The following is a 23,454-nucleotide window of genomic DNA, read 5'->3' on the forward strand; positions in this document are numbered from 1 at the left end:
ATCCACTAGGACGTTAGAATTATCGGTAAGTAAATTCTTATTTTCTCTATTTCTCATAGTCCGTAGTGGATGCTGGGCGCCCATCCCAAGTGCGGATTGTCTGCAATACTTGTACATAGTTATTGTTACAAAAATCGGGTTATTATTGTTGTGAGCCATCTTTTCAGAGGCTCCTCTGTCATCATGCTGTTAACTGGGTTCAGATCACAAGTTGTACGGTGTGATTGGTGTGGCTGGTATGAGTCTTACCCGGGATTCAAAATCCTTCCTTATTGTGTACGCTCGTCCGGGCACAGTATCCTAACTGAGGCTTGGAGGAGGGTCATAGGGGGAGGAGCCAGTGCACACCAGGTAGTCCTAAAGCTTTTACTTTTGTGCCCAGTCTCCTGCGGAGCCGCTATTCCCCATGGTCCTTTCGGAGTCCCCAGCATCCACTACGGACTATGAGAAATAGAATTATCGGTAAGTAAATTCTTATTATATTTCACGATTTTATCTACTTGAAAATTGATTCTTTTTTTTTAAAGCCAATAATATAGTTCAAATGTAAGTGCATCTACAAGTTACAATTATTCTCTTTGCCATGAGTATTAGTACTTCAAACATATTCATTTATTATTCATCCTCTTTATAGTTTTCTACAATATTTCTATATAATCGGCATAAATCTACAGCAATTGGTGTTAAAAACATTTTTCTCAATGAACTCTCAATAATTTATATTTCTGCAGCGGGGTACACTGGTATTCCATGGGTAATAACATCGGGGTGTAGAGTTGGATCTTGATCTGAGGCACCAACAGGCTAAAGCTTTGACTGTTCCCAGGATGCACTGCACCGCCTCCTCTATAGCCCCGCCTCCAGGCACTGGAGATCAGTTTGTAAGTTGGTGCCTGCAGTGCAGGTCACTTAACAGGGGGAACTGCGCTAGCCCTGAAAAGAGTTTTTTAGAAGACTTCAAGGGCCTCAGCACTTTCTGTGTCAGTATGACATGCTGTGCTGTGGCTCCATCACCTCCCCAGCAGTGCGCCGGTTCCCGAGTACTTGCAGCGGAGGCGCAGCGGTTTCTAGGCACACTACCGCTGCTGCTCTCCTGGATCGCGTGGCTGCACGACAGGGAGGAGGCAAGAGGGTCCCCCAGGTGGGACCCGCCGGTAAATCGTGATCCGGTCGCGGTCCCAGGAGACGGACCGCGCCGCTGGCGTGGACACTGTGTACGTGCAGGGACTCCACTATATCCACCAGGGCAGAGCATACAGGTCGGATTTACTAAAATCCGTTTGTAATAGGCTCCATAGTACCCGGTGGTGAAGTCCAGCAGAGGGGATAAGGTGCTGACCTGTAGCCCCTACCCCAGCTCCAGGCGCCATCTACTACTGGTGTTCCTGCCCTGGAGCTGCATCTCACTCCCTGAAGAGATTTTGACGCCATTACATAGCTGGGCTGATCTCCGGGACTGCTGGGCAATGTCTCCTCTGTAAAACCGACTGTCTTGTCAGCGCTGTGCATTTACAGGACACTTAAGTATTCTACATGTCGTTTAGACAGCGTTAGTTAAGAACAAGTGTACTGCTATATGAATATTTAGTACAAGTATTCTGTGATATACATCCAGTGTTTAGTGTGCATTGTTATCTCTGTATACATACATATCTATATGTAGATGTACTAGTTCAGTGCAGTCTTATTGTTTATATGTAATAATTTCTGCATTGTACCTGTGACTGTGTGTGCCTATAGCTGTTGTGTGGATTCTATTCTGTGTATCACACGTATTGCTTTCACTATATTCTGTACCCTGGGGGACTAAGAGCGTCAGGGTCTCTTTTCAAATATAGTGTTCCACAGGAGATTGTATTTTTCACTGTGTGTTTCTCCTTCATCCACTAGGGGCCACTGGAGCGCAGTTACAATGGGGAAATAGTAGGCAGTAATTGGGAGCTGGCACTTTAAAATTCTAATACTGTGGCTAGCTCCTCCCCTACTATCTCCCCTCCAAGCCAGTTTTAGTTAGTGCCCAAGGTGAGCTGGTTCACTTGGGTTTTATCTGAAGAATTTTTCTTTTTTCTTTATTATTTAAATTTTTCTTTCTTACACACACAGATTGGCAGCTCTGCCACTGCCAGTCTGCACCGCGGGAGCTGCCGGCGGGGTCCCATCGCAGCTGCTAGCGGCTCGGGATGGGCCCCGGCTGAGGGAGACACTGAGCTCTCCTGAGCTGGCCGGACACCGCTGCGTGCGGCGCGTGTCGGGGCCGCTCCACCAGCAGAAGATTCCGGCAGCATGGCAGCGGTGAGTATCAGTGGCCGGACACCGCTGCGTGCGGTGTGTGTCGGGGCCACTCCACCACAGAAAAGGTGAGTGTGTGCTTCATCAACCCCCCCCCCCCCCCTCCTCTTTCCCCCCCCCCCCTCTCCCCCCATCCCCCCCCCCCCCCCCTCCTATTCCCCCCAGGCTCTCTGCAGTGTTGGGATCACAGGGTGGCAGGGGGGTTTGAATAACGTTACAGGGGTTAATTTTATAATTTATTTATTCGTGAGACCCTGCTCTGCCTGTTTAAACTTTTGTTACCACACGCGCCCGGCTGCCCGCTCCCCCCCCCCCCCCTCTCCGCTCGGATCCCCGCCAGCGCGGCTCAAAGAGCCGCTACGGGGATCCGGCAACAGGCGCAAAGCAGACTTTGAATCTGGCGCCTTGGCGGAGGGGGCGGAGCTTAGTCCCGCTCTGCACCGCCGGAAGTAGCGCGCGCTGGCGGCCATTTCCTTTCAGCAGAGCGGGACGGAGGAGCGCCACGGGCACAGTGAGGCTGTTACAGTGGGGAAGGGGGGCACTGGGGGACACCTAAATCGTCCTGCAAGCCTGTCACTGCACAGTATCGTGCAGGACAGATCAGGCTGCTGTGGCTGCATTTTTCCCTACTCTCCCCCCTCCCTCCCTTTCTGCCTATTGCTGTTTTCCTGTGGGGAAGGGTCAGAGTGTTAGGTGCTGCCATGGCCAATAAAGGCTCCCAGGCAACACAAAAGCAGGGTCAGGTTTTATGTGAGGAGTCACAGCCATCTGCTCAGCCCTCCTCAGAACCCCAGAGCGCCCCGACATGGACGACACAACTCACAGAGGTTATGTCCCTGCTGACTAGGGAACTTAAAGCCTCTCGGGAAGATAGGGAGGCGGCCCGGTTCCGACAGCTTGTCCCGGTACCGGCGCCAGAACCTGCATGGGCTGTCTCATTGGCAAAGTCAGTGGAAGGGCTTTCTAGGGCTGTGATTCCTTCCCAAGCCCCGTCCTTTAGCCCCCCTCAACAGGCTTCTAAAAAGAGATTGCTAGCCTCTGTGTTGCAGGACTGTGACGATGATATGCCTCAATTAGATGAGGCGGGGTTAGATGTACAGGATATACAGGATGTTGATATACAGGATACTGATGAGGATCAGGTATACGGGGACTCTGAACCAGTAGCTCAGGGTATAGAGGCTCTTATTACTGCTATTCGCTCAGTATTACAGGTGGAGGAGACGGGGCAGGACGCCCTACGCCCTTCAAGGTTTGGCACCAACCAATGCCTGCCGGTGACCTTTCCAGTTTCGGAGGAGCTGGATGCGCTCATAACGGCAGCCTGGAAACATCCAGACGCAAAATTTCAGGCATCAAGAAAACTGTTGTCTTCTTATCCTTTTCCCGCAGATAGCAGGACACGTTATGAGACCTCTCCGATGGTGGATCCTTCGGTATCTCATCTGTCCAAAAAGAAGGTCCTACCAGTTCCGGGTGCAACTTCGCTTAAGGAGGCGTCAGATAGGAAGTTGTAATCTACCTTAAAGAATATTTACTCTGCGGCAGGGGTATTACATCGCCCGGCGCAGGTAGGTTGTTGGGTCAACAAGGCGATCGAAGCTTGGGCGGAGCATTTGTCCTCTGGAATTCGTGACGAATTGCCGGCGGATCAATTGATAGAGTTGGCGGAACACATCCGTGAATCAGCCCTTTATCTTTGCGAAGCGTCCAAGGACATAGGTATTCTCGGAGCTAGAATTTCCGCTTTAGCAATTGCGGCCCGCAGAGCTCTCTGGCTCCGGCAGTGGCAGGCGGATACGGAATCCAGAAGAGCGGCAGAAGCGTTGCCCTTTACGGGTGAGTTTCTGTTTGGTAAGGATCTGGATGCCTGGATCTCTCAGGCCACCGGAGGTAAGGCGACTTATCTTCCTTCTGCTGCTCCAGCCACTCGCAGGCCATATAGGGGTCCCTCTTTTTGATCCTTTCGTGCCCCTTCCAGGTTTCGAGGCCAGGCCAGGGGTGGAGCTTCTACCTTCCGTGGCCATAGAGGTAGAGGCGGCGGCAGGGGTAGAGGTTCCGCAACCTCAGCCCAGTCAGAGGTTAAGTCCTCTACCACTACCACCGCATGACGGGCTTCCCTCCCACCTGGGAGATCTCAGGGTGGGAGCTCGTCTGTGGGATTTCAAGGAGGTCTGGATACAGTCCTGCCCAGACGCTTGGGTCAGGGATCTAATCACTTGCGGTTACAAGCTCGATTTTCAGGAACAACCGCCCCAGCGGTTTTTTACCACGGGTTTGCCAGTTTCCGACAACCAAGGAGTTGCCTTACAGGCAGTGGTCCAGAAGCTTCTATCCGCATGGGTGGTGACCCTGTTCCCTCTCATCATCTGAAACAGGGCTATTACTCAAGCCTGTTTCTGGTACCGAAGCCGGACGGCTCGGTCAGGCCAATCCTGAACTTGAAAGATCTCAATCCGTATTTGAAGGTATTCAAGTTCAAGATGGAGTCCCTCCAGTCTGTTATTGCGGGGTTGGAAAAAAACGAGTTTCTGGCATCCTTAGACATCAAGGATGCATACTTACATGTTCCCATTTGGCCTCCTCATCAGGCTTTTCTCCGGTTCGCAATACAGGACGCTCATTTACAGTTCCAGGCCCTTCCTTTCGGTCTCTCTTCTGCTCCCAGAGTGTTCACAAATGTCATGGCGGTCATGATGGCCCTACTTCGGAAGCAGGGTGTGACAATTGTTCCCTATCTGGACGATCTGCTAATTAAAAAGCAAGCTCAGCAGAACGGTTACTTCAGAATATCCGGATCACACAGGACCTTCTGATTCGACACGGGTAGATCCTGAATTTCCCGAAGTCTCACTTATGCCCCTCACAACGGCTGTTGTTTCTGGGGATGATTCTCGACACAGTCCGTCAGAGGGTTTTCCTTCCGCAGGACAAGATACTGTCTCTGCAGACAATGGTAAGATCGGTTCTTCGACACCGTCGGGTGTCAGTGTATCTGTGCACTCGCCTTCTGGGAAAGATGGTAGCAGCGTTCGAAGCTCTTCCGTACGGTCGCTTCCACTCTCGACCGTTTCAGCTGTGTCTTCTACATCAGTGGTCAGGATCTCATCTGTTCCTTCATCAGCTGGTGACGCTATCTCCAAAGGCACGGTCGTCGCTGCTCTGGTGGCTCCAGTTGACACATCTGTTGGAAGGAAGACGGTTCGGTATATGGGATTGGGGACTCCTCACCACGGACGCCAGTCTGCGAGGTTGGGGGGCAGTGACCCTGGAACATCAGTTTCAGGGGCGCTGGTCAATCCACGAATCCGCTCTCCCCATAAACATTCTCGAGCTAAGGGCGGTGTACAACGCCCTGCTTCAGGCACATCACCTACTGCGCTGTCGAGCGGTCAGAGTTCAGTCCAACAACGCCACGACGGTAGCATACATCAACCGTCAGGGCGGCACTCGCAGCCGTGCGGCGATGAGAGAGGTCACCAACATCCTTCTCTGGGCGGAGAAGTATTCTCTGTCCTTCTCGGCAATATTCATTCCGGGAGTGGACAATTGGGAAGCCGATTATCTAAGCCGCCAGGACATGCACCCGGGAGAGTGGTCACTACATCCCCAGGTGTTTTGGCAACTGGTACGCCGGTGGGGAAAACCACAGATCGACCTCATGGCGTCCCGCCGGAACCATCAGTTGCCTCTTTATTACTCTCGGACAAGGGACCCGGCGACGGCGGGCGTGGATGCCCTCACGTCTCCTTGGAATTTACGGTTCGTTTACCTCTTCCCTCCTTTCCCGCTGTTGCCGAGGGTTCTGCAACGCATCAAGAGGGAAGACGCTCTGGTCCTCCTGGTGGCTCCAGATTGGCCACGCAGGGTTTGGTACTCCACCCTGCACCTGTTGTCGGTGGCCGAGCCTTGGCCCCTGCCACTACGAGACGACCTTCTACAACAGGGTCCTTTTCTTTATCCAGACTTACGCAGGCTACGTTTGACGGAGTGGCTGTTGAGAGAGCCATCTTGAAAAGGAAGGGGATTCCTCGTACAGTTATACCTACTATGTTTCAGGCTAGAAAGTCCGTCACATCTTCTCACTACTACCGCATTTGGAAGGCTTATGTAGCATGGTGTGAACGTCGAGAATTTTCTCCTTCCGTGTATAGCTTAGCCCGTCTTCTCCGTTTTTTGCAGGCGGGTTTTTCAGCAGGCCTAAGACTGGGTTCACTAAAAGTGCAGGTCTCTGCTCTTTCGGTTTTCTTCCAGAAAAAGTTAGCCTTGCTGCCTGAGGTTCAGACTTTCTTTCAAGGGGTTCTTCGAATACAGCCTCCCTTCCGTCCTCCGACAGCGCCATGGGACCTCAGTCTGGTCCTGTCTTTTCTGCAGTCTTCATTGTTTGAGCCCCTGGAATCAGTAGAGATAAAATCTCACCTGGAAGGTGGTTCTTCTCCTGGCGCAGGCTTCAGCTAGACGGGTGTCGGAACTTGGGGCTCTCTCTTGTAGGTCTCCTTACCTGGTGTTTCATGCGGATAGGGCCGAGCTTCGTACTCGTATGTCCTTTCTACCTAAGGTGGTGTCTGATTTTCACATCAATCAGCCGCTTGTGGTCCCGGTCCTCTCGGGGGACTCTCCGGATTCGAGATCATTGGACGTTGTAAGGGCGCTCAAGATCTATGTGGATAGGACTTCAGCTATTCGGAAGTCAGATTCATTATTTGTTCTATACGATGCTGCCCGCCGTGGTTGGCCGGCTTCTAAGCAGACCTTGTCTCGATGGATTCGACTGACCATCAGACAAGCTTATTTGGCAGCTTCTCTGGAACTTCCATCTTCCATTTCAGAGCACTCCACGCGCTCTGTGGGACCTTCGTGGGCGGCTGCCCGTGGGGTCTCCATGACTACTTTATGTCGGGCGGCTACTTGGTCGGGCCGACATACGTTTGTCAAATTCTACAAGTTTGACACGTTTGCAGCCTCGGCATCTCAGTTTGGCCGAGCGGTTTTACAGGACTCTCAGCGCTCTCCCACCCGTTTTGGGAGCTCTGGGACGTCCCCATTGTAACTGCGCTCCAGTGGCCCCTAGTGGATGAAGGAGAAATCAGGATTTTGGTACTTAACGATAAATCCCTTTCTCCGATTCCACAGGGGCCACTGGACGCCCACCCAGCGCTGTTTCCTCCTTGGTTTTTGCTTAACGGTTTGCAGTTCACTATGTGACTGCTTGTGGAGTTCAGGTTAGCCTGTTTTTTTGTTAGGTTCTGTTCCAGGTTTGGTTTGTGTTATCCTGGTTTACAGGGCGTCATTAACCTCCTCTACCTTTAAGGTTTGTTTATTACAGCTCTCCTCGGGCACAGTTTTACGTAGACTGGCTTGGAGGGGAGATAGTAGGGGAGGAGCTAGCCACAGTATTAGAATTTTAAAGTGCCAGCTCCCAATTACTGCCTACTATTTCCCCATTGTAACTGCGCTCCAGTGGCCCCTGTGGAATCGGAGAAAGGGATTTATCGGTAAGTACCAAAATCCTGATTTCAGTCACCTCACACCGCTTAAATCCTCTGTTTTTGAGCTTTGCATTTGTTATCACATAACACAGGTTTGTTGTTTTTTTGCAGGTATTGTGTTTGTCTGGCTATATTGTACTGCTGCGCCCTAAGGCTACATTCCCAATAATGTCTGCTACACAGGGCGGGAAATCAGCAGACGCTCCTGCATCATGCAGTGCTGGCGCTACGGATTTGTCTGAGGAAAAGGTTTCAGCTGAGGATTCAGGTACTGCGTGTCCTGCATCTTCCAGTCAGTTTGCTGCACCTGTGGCAAATCAAGACCCACCTTGGGCTGCTTTTTCAAATATGCTGTCGACGCTTGTAACGCGGCTTACGCCCCCTGTGGGACCTCCTGTGCCATTGCAGCCACATATTGTACATGTAGTCAACCCACCTTGGGAGGATGCTCTGTCTACCCAGTTACAACAATTAAATCAGTCTTTGGTTAGACAAAAACCTACCCCTCGCCCAGCTGGGGCCAAGGGGTCATCTAAGCGGGTCATTTCTTCCTCACAATCCACTAATATTTCGGATGATTCTTCCGATGAGGATGGGGATTATACTGATCCGTCAGACACTGATGCAGTTGCTTCTGAGGGGGAATCTACAACTCAAGTTGATGTTCCTAACCTAGTGGAGGCTATCAAGCTGATTCTCCAGATTGATGATGATATTGAGCCCCCCGCTACGTCTAAGAAACCTGATAAGTTTAAACGTCAGAAGGTTGCTAAAGTAGTTTTACCGCATTCTGATCTTTTAATTGACATACGTCGGGAATTGTGGTCATCTCCAGGAAATATATTTTCCCTGTCCAAAAAGATGCTAGCTCGTTACCCTATCCCTGCAGAGTTGAGTAACAAGTGGAAAACTCCACCGCTGGTGGACTCTCATGTCACCCGTCTAGTGGTATCTTCTACTCTGCCTGTCACCTCACTGAAGGAACCGATGGATAAGCGTGTGGAGGTATGCCTGAAGTCTATTTACACACTTATCAGTGCTGTGCATAGACCCACTATGGCAGCCTCTTGGGCTGCAAAAGCTATTGAAGCATGGGGTCAGGCAATAGAGGATGAGCTACGTACCTCTAAATTTTTCTGACACTGCCAGACAATATCTGTCGTATATTACCACAACCTCTCACTATATTCAGGAGGCGGCCTCTGACGCAGGCATAGTGTCTGCCAAGGCGTCTACTACGTCTATCCCGGCTTGCCGGATTTTGTGGTTAAGGTCCAGGAAAGTGGACCTGGACTCCAAAAAGACCTTGGAGGTTCTCCCTTTTAAGGGAGACCTACTATTTGGAGAGGATCTGAACAAGATCGTGACCGACTTGGCAACAGCTAAGACTGCATTTCTCCCAAGTACTAATTCTTCTCCGAAGGCTAAGAGTACCACTTTTCGTTCCTTTCGACCTCCAGGTAAAGCAAAGGGTCAGGCGTACCCGAGACAGGCTCGTACTTCCAAAACCACCAAACCCAAGTCTAAGCAATCTTGGGGTGGGAAGCCGACTTCTGTAGTTCGCCTAGGCCTGGTTAAAGACCACTTTCTGATGCCTGGGTGCGAGAAGTCGTCTCTCACGGGTACGCGATCTTCTTCAAGGGACATCCCCCTCACCACCAACTTTAGCCCGGAAAATTCTTCTATATCCTTCAACACAACCGACTGTAACAGTCTCTCTCCTCCCTCTGTTTCACTCTAGGACTGGGTATCTCGGATAAGAGAGCAGAAAGGCAATGATAGTGTAATACAGTTTTATTGTGAACAATATAAAAACACAACCTTAGCAGCGTACCTCAGGTTAAGGTGTTTAATGCACACCAATTCTCACAGGTGGTATAAGGGTCCTTTCTGGTACTTCCCGGCAACAGGAGTCCCCTCTCTCACAGAGTCCTGGGTAGGCAGTAGCAACGGTCTTTCACCGACGCGTTTCGACTCCTTGGAGCCTTTATCAAGGTATAATGGGCTATAGTATGTTGGTGATATTTATGCCTCCTCCCAGGACTCTATTGGTGGGCTGTGATTTGGTAGTATTCATGCACTGCACAAACTCTATTATTGGTTGCACTTGTTTGGTGCCCACTGGGTCTTCCTCCGATTTGTACACCTCTGTCCTTTAGGTACAGAACTGTTAATTTTTTGTTTTCATCTCTGTTACATCTTTGAAGTAACTACTATAGCAGAACACTGTCCCATCAAAATAGTTTTTCAAGGTTACATATAGCGCCGGATCCAAAACACAAACAACACAGACTCTGGAAACTAGGTGGAAAGGTCCTAAGAATCCAAGCTGCATAATCTGCATCCGCCCCCTGCCTACCCAGGACTCTGTGAGAGAGGGAACTTCTGTTGCCGGGAAGTACCAGAAAAGACCCTTATACCACCTGTGACTATTGGTGTGCATTAAACACCTTAACCTGAGGTACGCTGCTAAGGTTGTGTTTTTATATTGTTCACAATAAAACTGTATTACACTATCGTTGCCTTTCTGCTCTCTTATCTGAGATACCCAGTCCCAGAGTGAAACAGAGGGAGGAGAGAGTGTTAGTCGGTTGTGTTGAAGGATATAGAAGAATTTCCGGGCTAAAGTTGGTGATAAGACATTTTCATATGGACTTTCTGACTACAACTGGGCCATTGTAAATAGGCCATTACAGACAGCATCTTAGATCATGGACATTTACTCCATAGGGGTTTGCGCTGTATCTATATTTACCCTATTTTCTACACTTTGTGGCCCTGCAGGTGGGCTTTGATATAGAGCTGTACTCCGTTTTAAAGCACCAAACTTTTTTCTTTATTTTAACATCCCCCTAACCAGTTCTGCTCGATGGTTATCCCTTCGGATCCCTAGACTTTACACTTGGTTGTACAGTCTCTCCTAGATACTGGAGTGATTGTGTCGGTACATGTCTCAAAGAGGCAGGGGCACTATTCGACCCTGTTTCTAGTCCCGAAAACAAATATGTCCTCCCGGCCTATACTTAACCTGAAATCTTTGAACAAATTTGTGAGGGTGTCCAAATTCTGTATGGAAACTCTGCATTCCGTTGTACTGGCCATGGAACCCAAGGACTATATGGTATCCCTGGACATACAGGATGCTTACCTGCACATTCCTATTGCCATGTCGCATCAGCAATATCTGCGGTTTGCTTTTGGCAACCTACATTATCCATTCCAGGACTCGCCTTTCGGACTGACCACAGCTCCTCGGATCTTCACCAAGGTCATGGCAGTCATGACGGCTCTTCTCCGCCGTCAGGGTGTCAGGATCATGCCGTATCTGGACGACTTGCTGATCCTGGCGAACTCCCCAGAGGCTCTCCTCAGTCATCTGGAACTGACTGTCCAATTCCTACAACCCACGGCTGGCTCATCAACTGGAATAAGTCCTCGATGGTCCCTGCATGGTGCACCTGGGGGCATTGTTGGACACACACAGCTAACGACTGTTCTTGTCTCCAGAGAAGGTCCTGAAACTTCAGGACCGGATCAGATACTTCCTCTTTCGCCAGAGAGTGTCGATACACTCGGCGATGCAAATACTAGGCCTCATGGTGTCGGCATTCGACATGGTCGAGTACGCTCAATTTAATTCCCACCCTCTGCAGAGGTTAATCCTTTCCCAGTGGGACGGCCTGCCTCACCTGATCAGGTCTCAAATTATCTCCTTGAGTCCGGAGATTCTTCTGTCACGGAGCTGGTGGCTACAGGACTAACAGTTGACTAGGGGCCGTCCCTTCTAGATCTCCAACTGGGTCCTCCTGACAACGGGCGCCAGTCTGCGAGGTTGCGGCACGGTATTGGAGCAACACTCTCTCCAGGGTCGGTGGACCAGGGAGGATTCTCTCCTCCCGATAAACATTCTGGAATTGCGGGCAGTGTTCAATGCATTGACACTGGCCCTGCCTCTGGTACAGAACAGGCCTGTTCAAGTACAATCGGACAACGCCACCACGGTGGCGCACATAAATCATCAAGGCGGCACTCAAAGCCGCATGGCAATGATGGAAGTGTCAAAAATCCTCTAATGGGCGGAACTCTATCTGCCAGCTATATCGGCAGTGTCCATTCCGGGAGTCCTCACCTGGGAAGCGGACTTCCTCAGTCGTCAGGACGTGTATGCTGGAGAGTGGAGCCTTCATTCAGAAGTCTTTCAACTCCTAGTGGACAAGTGGGGCCTACCAGATATAGACCTGATGGCATCTCGACACAATGACAAGGTTCCGGTCTACAGAGCAAGGACAAGGGATCCTCAGGCAGCGCACTGGCAATTCCATGGAACTTTTGGCTGCCATACGTGTTCCCTCCGGTGTCACTCCTGCCCAGAGTAATAAGGAAGTTCAAGCAAGAAGGAGGAATACTACTTCTAATTGCTCCAGCGTGGCCCAGACGGCATTGGTTCTCAGACCTGCATGATCTCTTGATACAGCGTCCTCTTCTACTTCCTCAACGCCCAGACCTCCTCGTTCAGGGCCCTTGTGTCTACCCAGACCTGGTCAGACTGGCTTTGATGGCGTGGCTCTTGGAGCATCACTCCTGAGAGCAAAAGGATTCTCTGAGGCGGTCATTCAAACTATGTTGAAAGCCCGTACACGAGCTTCAGCTCGGATTTATTACAGGGTCTGGAATTCTTACTTGACCTGGTGTGCCGCTAAGAATTATGATGCATATACTTTCAAAACTTACAGACTTGGGCCTTTGTCTGACCTTCCTCAAGGTTCATATATCTGCCTCGTCGGTGTGGTTTCAGAGAAAAATTGTGTCTTTTCCTGACGTTCACACTTTCACTCAGGGTGTTCTAAGGATTCAGCCTCCCTATATCCCTCCTGTGGCTCCATGGGATCTGTCTGTCATCTTAAATGCCCTGCAAGAGTCTCCATTTGAACCTCTTGATTCTGTGGACCTTAAATGCCTTACGCTTAAGGTCGTGTTTCTGTTGGCTGTTGCCTCTGCTAGAAGGGTGTCGGACTTAGGCACTTTGTTCTGTCGTCCTAACTTTCTGATTTTTCACCGTGACCGGGCAGTTCTTCGAACTCTCCCTGGTTATCTACCTAAGATGGTATCATCTTTTCACCTTAACCAGGAGATTGTGGTTCCGGCCTTCATATCTTCTGGTTTGTCCTCCAAAGAAAGATCTTTGTACGTGGTACGGGCTCTCCGTATTTATGTGGAAAGGACTGCCTCTATCAGGAGGTCAGATTCTCTTTTTGTACTTTTTGGTTTTCACAAACGTGGCTGGCCTGCGAATAAGCAAACCTTTGGCAGATAGATTAGAATGGTGATTGCGCAAGCTTATGCGCAGCTCCTGCTGCTATCAAGGTCCACTCTACTCTGTCGGTTGGACCTTCTTGGGCGGGCCGCCGTGGCGCGTCCGCAGAACAATTGTGCAAGACGGCTATGTGGTCCTCTGTGAACACGTTCATCAGGTTCTATGCCTTTGATACTTCCGCCTCCCAGGATGCTTCCTTTGGATGCCGGGTTCTTGTGCCCGCTACAGTGCGTACCCTCCCATGAGGAACTGCTTTAGGCCATCCCCCATGTTATTCCCTGTGGAATACCAGTGTAACCCTCTGCAGAAAAGGAGATTTATGGTAGACTTACCATTGTTAAATCTCTTTTTGCGAGGTACACTGGATTCTACAGGGCGCCCACCCTGACTCACTTGGCTTCTTTGGGTTTGTATGGCATTAGCCACTAGTCCCTTCTCCTGTCGTGAGAATGTGGTTCTATGTGATTAACATCTACCGTCTCTCTTACCTGCTTCTGCATTGGACTGGTTAACAAAACTGCGCTCAAATGCCTGGAGGCGGTGCTATAGAGGCGGTGCAGTGCATCCTGGGAACAGTTGAAGCTTTAGCCGTTGGTGCCTCGGATCAAGATCCAACTCTACACCCGGATGTTATTCCCTGTGGAATCCAGTGTACCTCGCAGAAAGAGATTTAACAATGGTAAGTCTACCACAAATCTCCTTTTTACATCACAATTACCCATGCTCAGTTACAGCTAGACATAGGAACTTACACCTCCCAACATAGCCTGACCACTGGAACTCACTGTACTACAGTGCTACTGCGTCTTACTGCTCTTTATCAATGGCTTACTGTAAGGGCATTTAGTGTAACTCATCTTGCAATGAGTACAGTAGGTAATGCTACATAATCTATACAGATCATGCATAATCTTCTTAATGATGGGACTAGTTCCTAATATAATGATCGGCTGAATGTAACTGATAGATCCACTGTATTACTTGTACATACAGCAGAAGTGGCTTATACTTAAGTAAAGCTTTACTGTACTCCTTTTCGTTTTCTTTATAGTCCTTTCCACCATTTATTAGATAAGAATGGTGCAGGTCATGGTGATTTTGCCCTTTAGACACTTTATGAAAGCAGGTAACTGTGCTAGCATAAGATATTTGCTTTCATTTTCTGTTCTGTAATAGAAAAATAATGCATGCCCTGGTTGCTGTGATGTACAGTACAGTGGTGGAACAACCATAGGTGCAAGGCATGCTGCCGATATGGATCCCAGAGGTGAGCCCAGTTCTTACCTCAGCATGCCTGGACAGAAGAGGCTCCACTCTCTGCACATTTTAGAGCAGTGCAGGGGTCCCAGGAGCTTCAGTGATATTGCCGGGTCTCTACATAAATTTACTGTGGGGTTCGGTGGGGCCCAATTCTGCTCCTATTACAGTACTTTTTACCTGTTAAGCAGCTTCAGTACCTTTTCTCGACTAATGTGCCTTAAGTTCTGGATACAGCAGCATGAGACTAAAAGATATACAAGTTACTTGTCATACAGATGTGTCCTCTTACATCTTTGCTCCGTGCGCAACAAGTTGCGTTACACAACGCGTGAGTGCTGTTACTTGATAGCGCTGAGCATCTTTTTTTGCATTTTTTTCCCCACGGAAATGAATCTTGGTTACAAAATTGTGCAATAGGATGCATAAGCAGCTTCTGCTGATAAAAATAATATGCAGCATGCTTATATTCTGTGTGACTGCAACTGTATTTGCATACAAAATGCTATGCTACAGTGTTTTCTTGGAAATCACTGTAGTGTAGCTTTATATCGCTTTAATCAGCAGGATCTGCTTGTGCATCCTATTGCATTACTTTACAACTAAGATGCATTTTTTGCGGGGGGAAATGCAAAAAAGATGCTCGGTGCTACAGAGTCCTGCCATGCAGAGCCGGCCCTAACCAATATGATGCCCTAGGCAAGATTTTGGCTGGTGCCCCCTAGCACAGCCGCTAGTTCTGCAGGAGATGCCTGGCATGAGTCAGCTAGCAGCTCTGCTAATCTCGGGTGCCTTTTGTTTATGAAAATGCATTATATTATTTGCATTACTATGTGGCTAGGATGCACAGGCAGCTTCTGCTGATTAAAATGATATGCGGCATGCCTATATTCTGTGTGCGACTGTGGCTGTATCTGCATACGAAATGCTACATTACAGTGATTTCCAGGAATACACTGCAACGTAGCATTTCGTATGCAGATACAGCCGCAGTCACACACAGAATATAGGCATGCCGCATATCATTTTAATCAGCAGAAGCTGCTGGTGCCCCTAAGCATACCAAATGCCCTAGGCATTTGCCTAGTTTGCCTATGCCTAAGGCCGGCTCTGCCGCCATGGCATGGCACGACTTGACGGACTGTTTAGCGTAACTGCAGCAAGGATGTGAGAGGACACATCTGTAGGCACTGTCGGTGAGAAGTTAGGCAATATATAATTGGTGCTACACTGATAGTCAAACAATATACCGTAAATGAATCGAAATGAAACATAAGTATACTATAGTATATTAAAAATAACAATTTAATTTATTTTATTGATATATTGATTAAATAAGCAATTTATCAGCCATCGATTTGTAATTAAATCTGTATAAAAATATGTAAAGTTAAAATGCAGAAAATGATTTTCAAATTACTGTCAGTGAGAAGGTATTCACGTGTTCTAACCATCTACTGACCTGTCAGCCATATAGAACTCCTCTTCCAAGTCTCAACTGAGTTGTTGAGTGCTAAGGCCGCAACAGTCTGTTTGTAATTGAGCCTTCTGAATTGTGTTTAAATCCATATCCTGTTGATGATAAAGGTGGTTTTTAAACATTTGTAGTCATTTTCTGTGATTCCCTATACTTGGATAGAATAGACTAGAGTGCTGCTACAAAGTTCTATTGTGATTAATACAAAGAGATGATTTGATACTGTACAGGCCATCTGAAATCTCCAGCTCAGAAGCAGGTGGCAAATTCATGCATTTATGTTTCTACTGGAAAGCTGCAGGAATGTGACTACCATAACTTTCAAATTAATGGTTACAGGTTGAGTATCCCTTATCCAAAATTCAAAATCCCACATTGTTGGGTCCCCTACTGAGATAATGACATATATATTATATATTATGTGTATATATAGATATATAATATATAGAAGTATGTGTCATTATCTCAGTAGGGGAACCAAAAATGTGGGATTCTGTATTAACACTCGATAATTGTGTCTCATTCACTTTTAGTTTGAATATGGGGTTAATAAGGATTTGTATGTGTTGTTAAATTAGTTGTATCAATTTAGTTTTCCCCTTTCTTTGGGGACCTACACACTTTAATATTAATCTGCCCAGTCTGGTTGGTTGGAACAGAAATCTGGTAATGTATTGGAGCAAATGACAGTTGACCATTTGCTCCCAAACACTGGAAAACAGACAAAAGTGTTCTTATCCATTTTGTCTGAATGACCATTTTTGTCTATTTTGTCTGTTTTCTCTGGTGTTTGAGAGCAAATGGTTGATTGTCATTTGCTGTCATACATTACCTGATTTTCATTCCAACCTGCCAGATTGGACAGATAATCCTAAAGTGTGTAGATCCCTTTTGTGCTATGCTGTGTTAGATTTCTAACTGTGATCACGTGACCTTTCCCATGTACTAAGTAAGTACATTCTATAATTCGGTGATTTGTCAGTTTAGTTTTTGTGCTAACTTTTGCCTTCTGTAAATCTTTGCCTTGAAATGAAGCCTTGTTTATTAGACGCTTGCGGTATTGTCACATTTACATAATCCATTAAACTATGTAAAGCACTTTGTATTTCAGCCTTCCCTACTACGTCTTATAATGTCTTTAAATGATAAGAATTGTAACCCTCATTACCGGTTGGCAGCCATACCTTGTGTGGAAGGTCTCCCTCCAAATTAGAAATCACTACCTTAATGTTTAGTTTCTTGTAGCGTAAAGGGGGGGTGTGGTTACGTAGTTGACATTTGACTGACTGACTTATGTAAAGGTTTCCTAATTCACTATATTCTGTCAGTCAGATGCAATCAATTTGCTGGCTGCCGAATCCCAGAGGTCAGGATACAGACGGCGGAATCCCGACAGCCGACAATTCCGGCAACCAGAATCCCGGCGCACAGGGGCTATTCCCACTCGTGGGTGTCCACAACACCCATTTTGTGAGAACAGAACCTGTGGCGAGCCCGCAAGGGGACTCAGCGCTCGCCCCGCTACTGGCATTCTGGCGGGCGGGATGCCGCTGCTGGGATTTGGTAAATAGTATGCTCCTCCATCCCCCTGCCCCATGCCTTGGACATCTCTGCTTTGCTCGCATACCACCATCAGGCTTCTACCTGCTTGCTTGCACCTCATGTCATCTGTCTGTTGCCCCTCCCCACTAGATTGTTAGCTCTTCAGAGCAGGGCCCTCTTTCCTCTTGTCTAAGCCCTCTTCTTGACACATTTCACTCAGCGACCATCTTTACCTGCTTTTTCTCCTGCTGGTAAAGGCTCATCTCTATCTATGGCCGCCAGCCCCAAGTAGTACAATGATTACTCCTTCGCTACTTACATCTAAGCTGTATTATGTTTTGAGAATTGTGTTGCTCTTTGTTACCTGCACTCCATTTTTGTTATTTATTTACTGTTATGCTAAGTTTTGTCTCCCTGTACTGTCCTTTGTACGGCGCTGCGAAACACTTGTGGCGCCCTATAAATAAAATGTAATAATAATAATAATTTCCTGTCACTGTCAACATGTTCATCATGCCTACGTTATTGTACTGTCGACATTCTCAGTCAGCATGCATACTGTTGAGAATGTCGACTTTGAGACCATATCGCGTTCAGACTATGTTGAAATTCTCTTTTCGACATTCTGAATGTCAAATTTTATACCACATCCCTAAAGCAGAGGGGCAATAAACAGCATCCAGCTTCTGTGGTACTACACATTTTTTGCTGTAAGGGAAAGCTAAAACTCTGTCAGGGCATGCTGGGCTGTGTAGTTGAACAGCAGCTGGAGGGACGCTTATAGCCCGGCCCTGCCTTATAGGATTCTAGTATGAGAAATTTGTAATCACTTATTCCAAAATAATGCAGGTACAGGCTAGTGCACGCATGGTTTTATCACGGGTGGCACTCAATACGCCAGCTGTCGGGATCCCGGCGCCAGAATCCCAACACCCGGCATACCGACAACTATTCTCCCTCTTGGGGTGTCCACGACACCCCTGGAGGGATTATAAAGTCGCGCTACCATGCCCATAAGGGGCTCTTTTGCGCTCACCCCGCTGCCGGCATTCCGGCAGACGGGATCCCAGTGCCGGTATGCTGGGCGCTGGGATCCCGAGCGTCTGTATTACGTAGTACACCCTTTTATCACATGTGCCTGCTGTGTTAAATGGCTGCATACCAGTTAAGGCCCGTACACACTGGTCGATATATCGACCATTACACACTGATCATTGTAAGTTATTTGGTTAGAAATAAAATTCATATTGTTTGAAATGATGTTAGTTTGTTAGGGACACATAAAAGACAAGTAGTGGGAGCAGACGATGTCGTGAGGAAGGAAGCAATATGGAAGATGCAAGAGATTGCAGCCTATGGGGTATATGCAATTGCGGTCGAATTCCCGAAAAAATGTCGAAAAACTGGACTTTTTCGCCAAAAAAAAAAAATTCGACAATGCAATACAGTACTTTTCGTCAAAAAAACTGACTTTTCAAATTCGACTTTTTTAAATTCGACATTTGACAAATTCGACATTTCTGCAATGGTACAAATGCGGCTTTTCGACAAAAGTATATTCAATTGAAGAATGTAAATTCGACAACAGTGCTTTTTGACAGTAAATTCGTCATTTTCAATCCGCCTCACTTTGCTGGCGGAATGTAATAATTTTTTTTAAAAACATGTTTTTTTTTTGTGTTTTTTTTTTATTGCTAATAGCATATCTATTTATATTAGAAGGGATTAGGTACTTGGTTTGTCTATTTAAGAGGCACAAGTATTATTTATAGATTTTTTTTTAAATATTTTTTTTTTTTTTTTTTTTTATGCAATGGGTTAAAAACCCGAAAAAAAATTGCGTGGGGTCCCCCCTCCTAAGCATAACCAGCCTCGGGCTCTTTGAGCCGGTCCTGGTTGCCAAAATACGGGGGGAAAAATGACAGGGGATCCCCCGTATTTTAACAACCAGCACCGGGCTCTGCGCCTGGTCCTGGTGCAAAAAATACGGGGGGCAAAAAGAGTAGGGGTCCCCCGTATTTTTTGTACCAGCACCGGGCTCCACTAGCTGGACAGATAATGCCACAGCCGGGGGACACTTTTATACCGCTCCCTGCGGCCGTGGCATTAAATACCCAACTAGTTACCCCTGGCCGGGGTATCCTGGAGGAGTGGGGACCCCTTCAATCAAGGGGTGTCCCCCCCCCAGCCACCCAAGGGCCAGGGGTGAAGCCCGAGGCTGCCCCCCCCCCCCCCCCCATCCAAGGGCTGCGGATGGGGGGCTGATAGCCATGTGTAAAAATGAAAGAATATTGTTTTTTTGCAGAAGAACTACAAGTCCCAGCGAGCCTCCCCCGCAAGCTGCTACTTGGAGAACCACAAGTACCAGCATGCGGGGGAGAAACGGGCCCGCTGGTACCTGTAGTTCTACTGCAAAAAAAAATACCCAAATAAAAACAGGAAACGCACACCTTGAAAGTACAACTATATTACATACATGTCGAAACACACATACTTACCTATGTTGACACGACGTTCGGTCCACTTGTCCAAGTAGAATCCACGGGGTATACCTGAAAATAAAATTATACTCACCTAAATCCAGTGTCCAGTGATATTTGTAATCCACGTACTTGGCAAAATAAAAAAAACGCATTTACCCGATCCACACGGACTGAAAGGGGTCCCATGTTTACACATGGGACCCCTTTCCCCGAATGCTGACACCCCCTGTGACTCCTGTCACAGAGGGTCCCTTCAGGCAATCAGGGAGTGCCACGTCCTGGCACTCTCCTGATTCCCTATGCGCGTCTGAGCTGGCAGACAGCGCATCGCACAGCACCTCCATTAGTTTCAATGGTGGGAACTTTGCGGTCAGCGGTGGGGCTGACCGCGGGTGACCTCACCGCTGACCGCAAAGTTCCCACCATTGAAGATAATGGAGGGGGCTGTGCGATGCGCGTCTGACAGCTCCGACGCGCATACAGCCAATCAGGAGAGTGCCACGACGTGGCGCTCCCTGATTGGCTGAAGGGACCTTCTGTTACAGCAGTCACGGGGGGTCTCTGCATTCGGGGAAAGGGGTCCCATGTGTAAACATGGGACCCCTTTCAGTCTGTGTGTATCGGGTAAATGCGTTTTTTTGTTTTGTCAAGTACGTGGATTACAAATATCACAGGACACTGGATTTAGGTGAGTATTAAGTTTATTTTCAGGTACCCCGGATTCGTCGACATTGGAGACGTGGCAGTCTGCGTGTCAACATAGGTAAGTATGTATGTGTCGGCATGTGTGAAATAAAGTTGTATTTTCACGGTGTGCGTGTCCTGTTTTTATTTGGGTATTTTTTTTGCAGAAGAACTACAGGTACCAGCGGGCCTGTTTCCCCCCCCGCATGCTGGTACTTGTGGTTCTCCAAGTTCCAGCTTGCGGGGGAGGCTTGCTGGGACTTGTAGTTCTTCTGCAAAAAACAATATTCTTTCATTTTTACACATGGCTATCAGCCCCCATCCGCAGCCCTTGGATGGGGGGGGACAGCCTCGGGCTTCACCCCTGGCCTTTGGGTGGCTGGGGGGACGACCCCTTGATTGAAGGGGTCCCAACACCTCCAGGGTACCCCGGCCAGGGTTGACTAGTTGGGTATTTAATGCCACGGCCGCAGGGAGCGGTATAAAAGTGTCCCCCGGCTGTGGCATTATCTGTCCAGCTAGTGGAGCCCGGTGCTGGTACAAAAAATACGGGGGACCCCTACTCTTTCTGTCCCCCGTATTTTTTGCACCAGGACCAGGCGCAGAGCCCGGTGCTGGTTGTTAAAATACGGGGGATCCCCTGTCATTTTTTCCCCCGTATTTTGGCAACCAGGACCGGCTCAAAGAGCCCGAGGCTGGTTATGCTTAGGAGAGGGGACCTCACGCAATTTTTTTTCGGGTTTTTTACCGTTTTTTTTTACATTTTTAAAAATCTAATCAAAATCCGTCAATTGGTCCGTTTTTCGACAGCGGGACTGTTGAATTTGTTTTTTATTGAATATGTCGAATTCTGGCACCCGCCGGCCGGAATTTGACGGTTGAATTGTGTCGAATTTAAAAACGGGCGAAAAATTTCCGCAATTCGCCCAGAATTGCATATACCCCTATGGTTCTTAACTGATGTCTGTAGGTTCCTTGCTGATGTTGGTAGTTCCTAGGGAGTTCCCTGCTTCCGCTAAGTGTAGGGGTACGTTCTCTCATGCGGAAGGCCTTTCCGTGGTATTAGTTGTAAAGAAAGTGCTGCTTTTATGAGTTACTTATACCATCTCCTTCCCCTGCAGGCTACAGGTGGCAGCGTTGTCGGAGCGCACGGTTCTGCGCTGGCATCCATGAATGTGGAAGCTGTGTGTGAAAAACTGAAGCAAATTGATGGCATTGACCAGAGCATGTTGGCTCAGTACACTGCAACCATCCACAAGGTGACTTTGGTTATTATTCATATGGTGTAATCCAGTCGAGACTATTGCCCCAAATAAGAATACAGGAATTTATTAATAGTCCCGCATGCCCCTGCGAACACCACATAGGGAGCACAAAACATTCCCCGCTGAATGAACAGCAGCAGTTTACATCTGGGCACACTTATGTTCTAGACGCCAAGTGACGTGGGCTGTGTGGCTTGGGCTCGATCGCATGAAAGCACTTAGGATGTCCCCTCTCTCTATGTGGCCTTGGACTGACAAAACCATAATGTTTTATTTATTGAAATATTCTGACTCAATCTGCAAGCGCTGAGTCACTGGTAATAGGTATATTATGTTTTAGGAAATTGAAATTCCCTCGACTTTTAGGAGGGTCTAATGCTAATGAAACCTGCCATCTGACCAGAAGCTACGGCGTTCCATTTCGGTTGATCTGCTAGAAAGCATTGTCTGTCGCACTTCCGGTCATGAAATAAGTATTCCCAAAGAACTCTTAATACCAATCTCATTGATTTAAAAACTTAAGTATATACATATGGGTGACTTCCAACCAGTTACATACACAGCAGTAGGTTCCCTTAGTGTCTCATAGTAATGGTTGAGCAATTTACAGTGTGGTGGACGGAAATTGTATGCAAGTGTGACGTGTGCTCCCACCTACTCACCCCAAGTCTCTCTCCCATTCAGGCCAACATCAATGGCCGGGTCCTGACACAGTGCAGCATGGACGAGCTGAGGAAAGAGATGAGCATGAATTTCGGAGACTGGCATCTTTTCAAAAGCGCAGTAAGGATTGTAGTTACTCTTACACTAGTAATGCCAGCTTGATAGACCCAGCAATTTCTCGGGTCACATGTGTGAAAGGGGTACCAGTTGTTTTTTCATTATTTTATGCGCGAGTTAAAGAAATATTGTGCAGCATAGAGGAAGTATTGCTTATTAAGGTTTTCCTTGGTTCCCGTTGCAATAACGGGCTTAATTCAGACCTGATCGCAGCAGCAACATTTTTCTCTAACGGGCAAAACCATGTGCACTGCAGGTGGGGCAGATATAACGTGTAGAGAGAGCTAGATTTGGGTGGGGTGTGTTCAAACTGAAATCTAACTTGCAGTGTAAAAATAAAGCAGCCAGTATTTACCCTGCACAGAAACAAAACAACCCACCCAAATCTAACTCTCTCTGCACATGTTATATGTCCTAGCTTAGATGAATAAATGCTGTTATGTTTCCAGCACGTTGGCTAATATAAGTCTGGGTAATTGTTTGGCTATATTATTACATAAACAAAACTATTTATGGCAGATATATTGTTCAATTCTGCACCTTGGCCCAAATACCAGAATCACGATCTGGTAATTTCAGGAAGTTGCAAGGGGCGTTAATGTGTTGCTGAAATATGCCCACACACTCGACAGTAGCGCTCAGCGCCAAGTCGCATTGCCTGGCTGCAGGTTAGCTGCGTGAGCAGCATCCAGGAGAGCTGCGACGACTGAGCTAATGCTTTGCGACCTGTGCACCCTTAAACGTGTGCAATTTAGAGTCGATTTGCATAATGCAAATAATTTCAAAGTGTTAATACGTTTGCATTGTTTTCTGAGTAGGCGTCCTCTGTATGCGGCAGAAGTGTGTAGATATCTGTTGAATGCTGTAATAAGCA

The 23,454-nt window shown here is 47.7% G+C and overlaps 1 protein-coding gene across 3 annotated transcripts in view; it reads left to right on the forward strand.

Moving 5' to 3' along the window:
• KIDINS220 (kinase D interacting substrate 220) overlaps positions 1-23,454 on the forward strand; it is a 344,589-nt gene that overhangs the window by 316,016 nt on the left and 5,119 nt on the right. For all 3 annotated transcript variants that reach the window (XM_063915451.1, XM_063915452.1, XM_063915453.1), the window contains 2 exons: positions 21,657-21,794; positions 22,485-22,583. In XM_063915451.1, coding sequence (XP_063771521.1) covers positions 21,657-21,794; positions 22,485-22,583 — 237 coding nt within the window. The remainder of the gene's footprint in view (positions 1-21,656; positions 21,795-22,484; positions 22,584-23,454) is intronic.

The sequence above is a fragment of the Pseudophryne corroboree genome, chromosome 4 (assembly GCF_028390025.1).
Source record: "Pseudophryne corroboree isolate aPseCor3 chromosome 4, aPseCor3.hap2, whole genome shotgun sequence".
NCBI lineage: Eukaryota > Metazoa > Chordata > Amphibia > Anura > Myobatrachidae > Pseudophryne > Pseudophryne corroboree.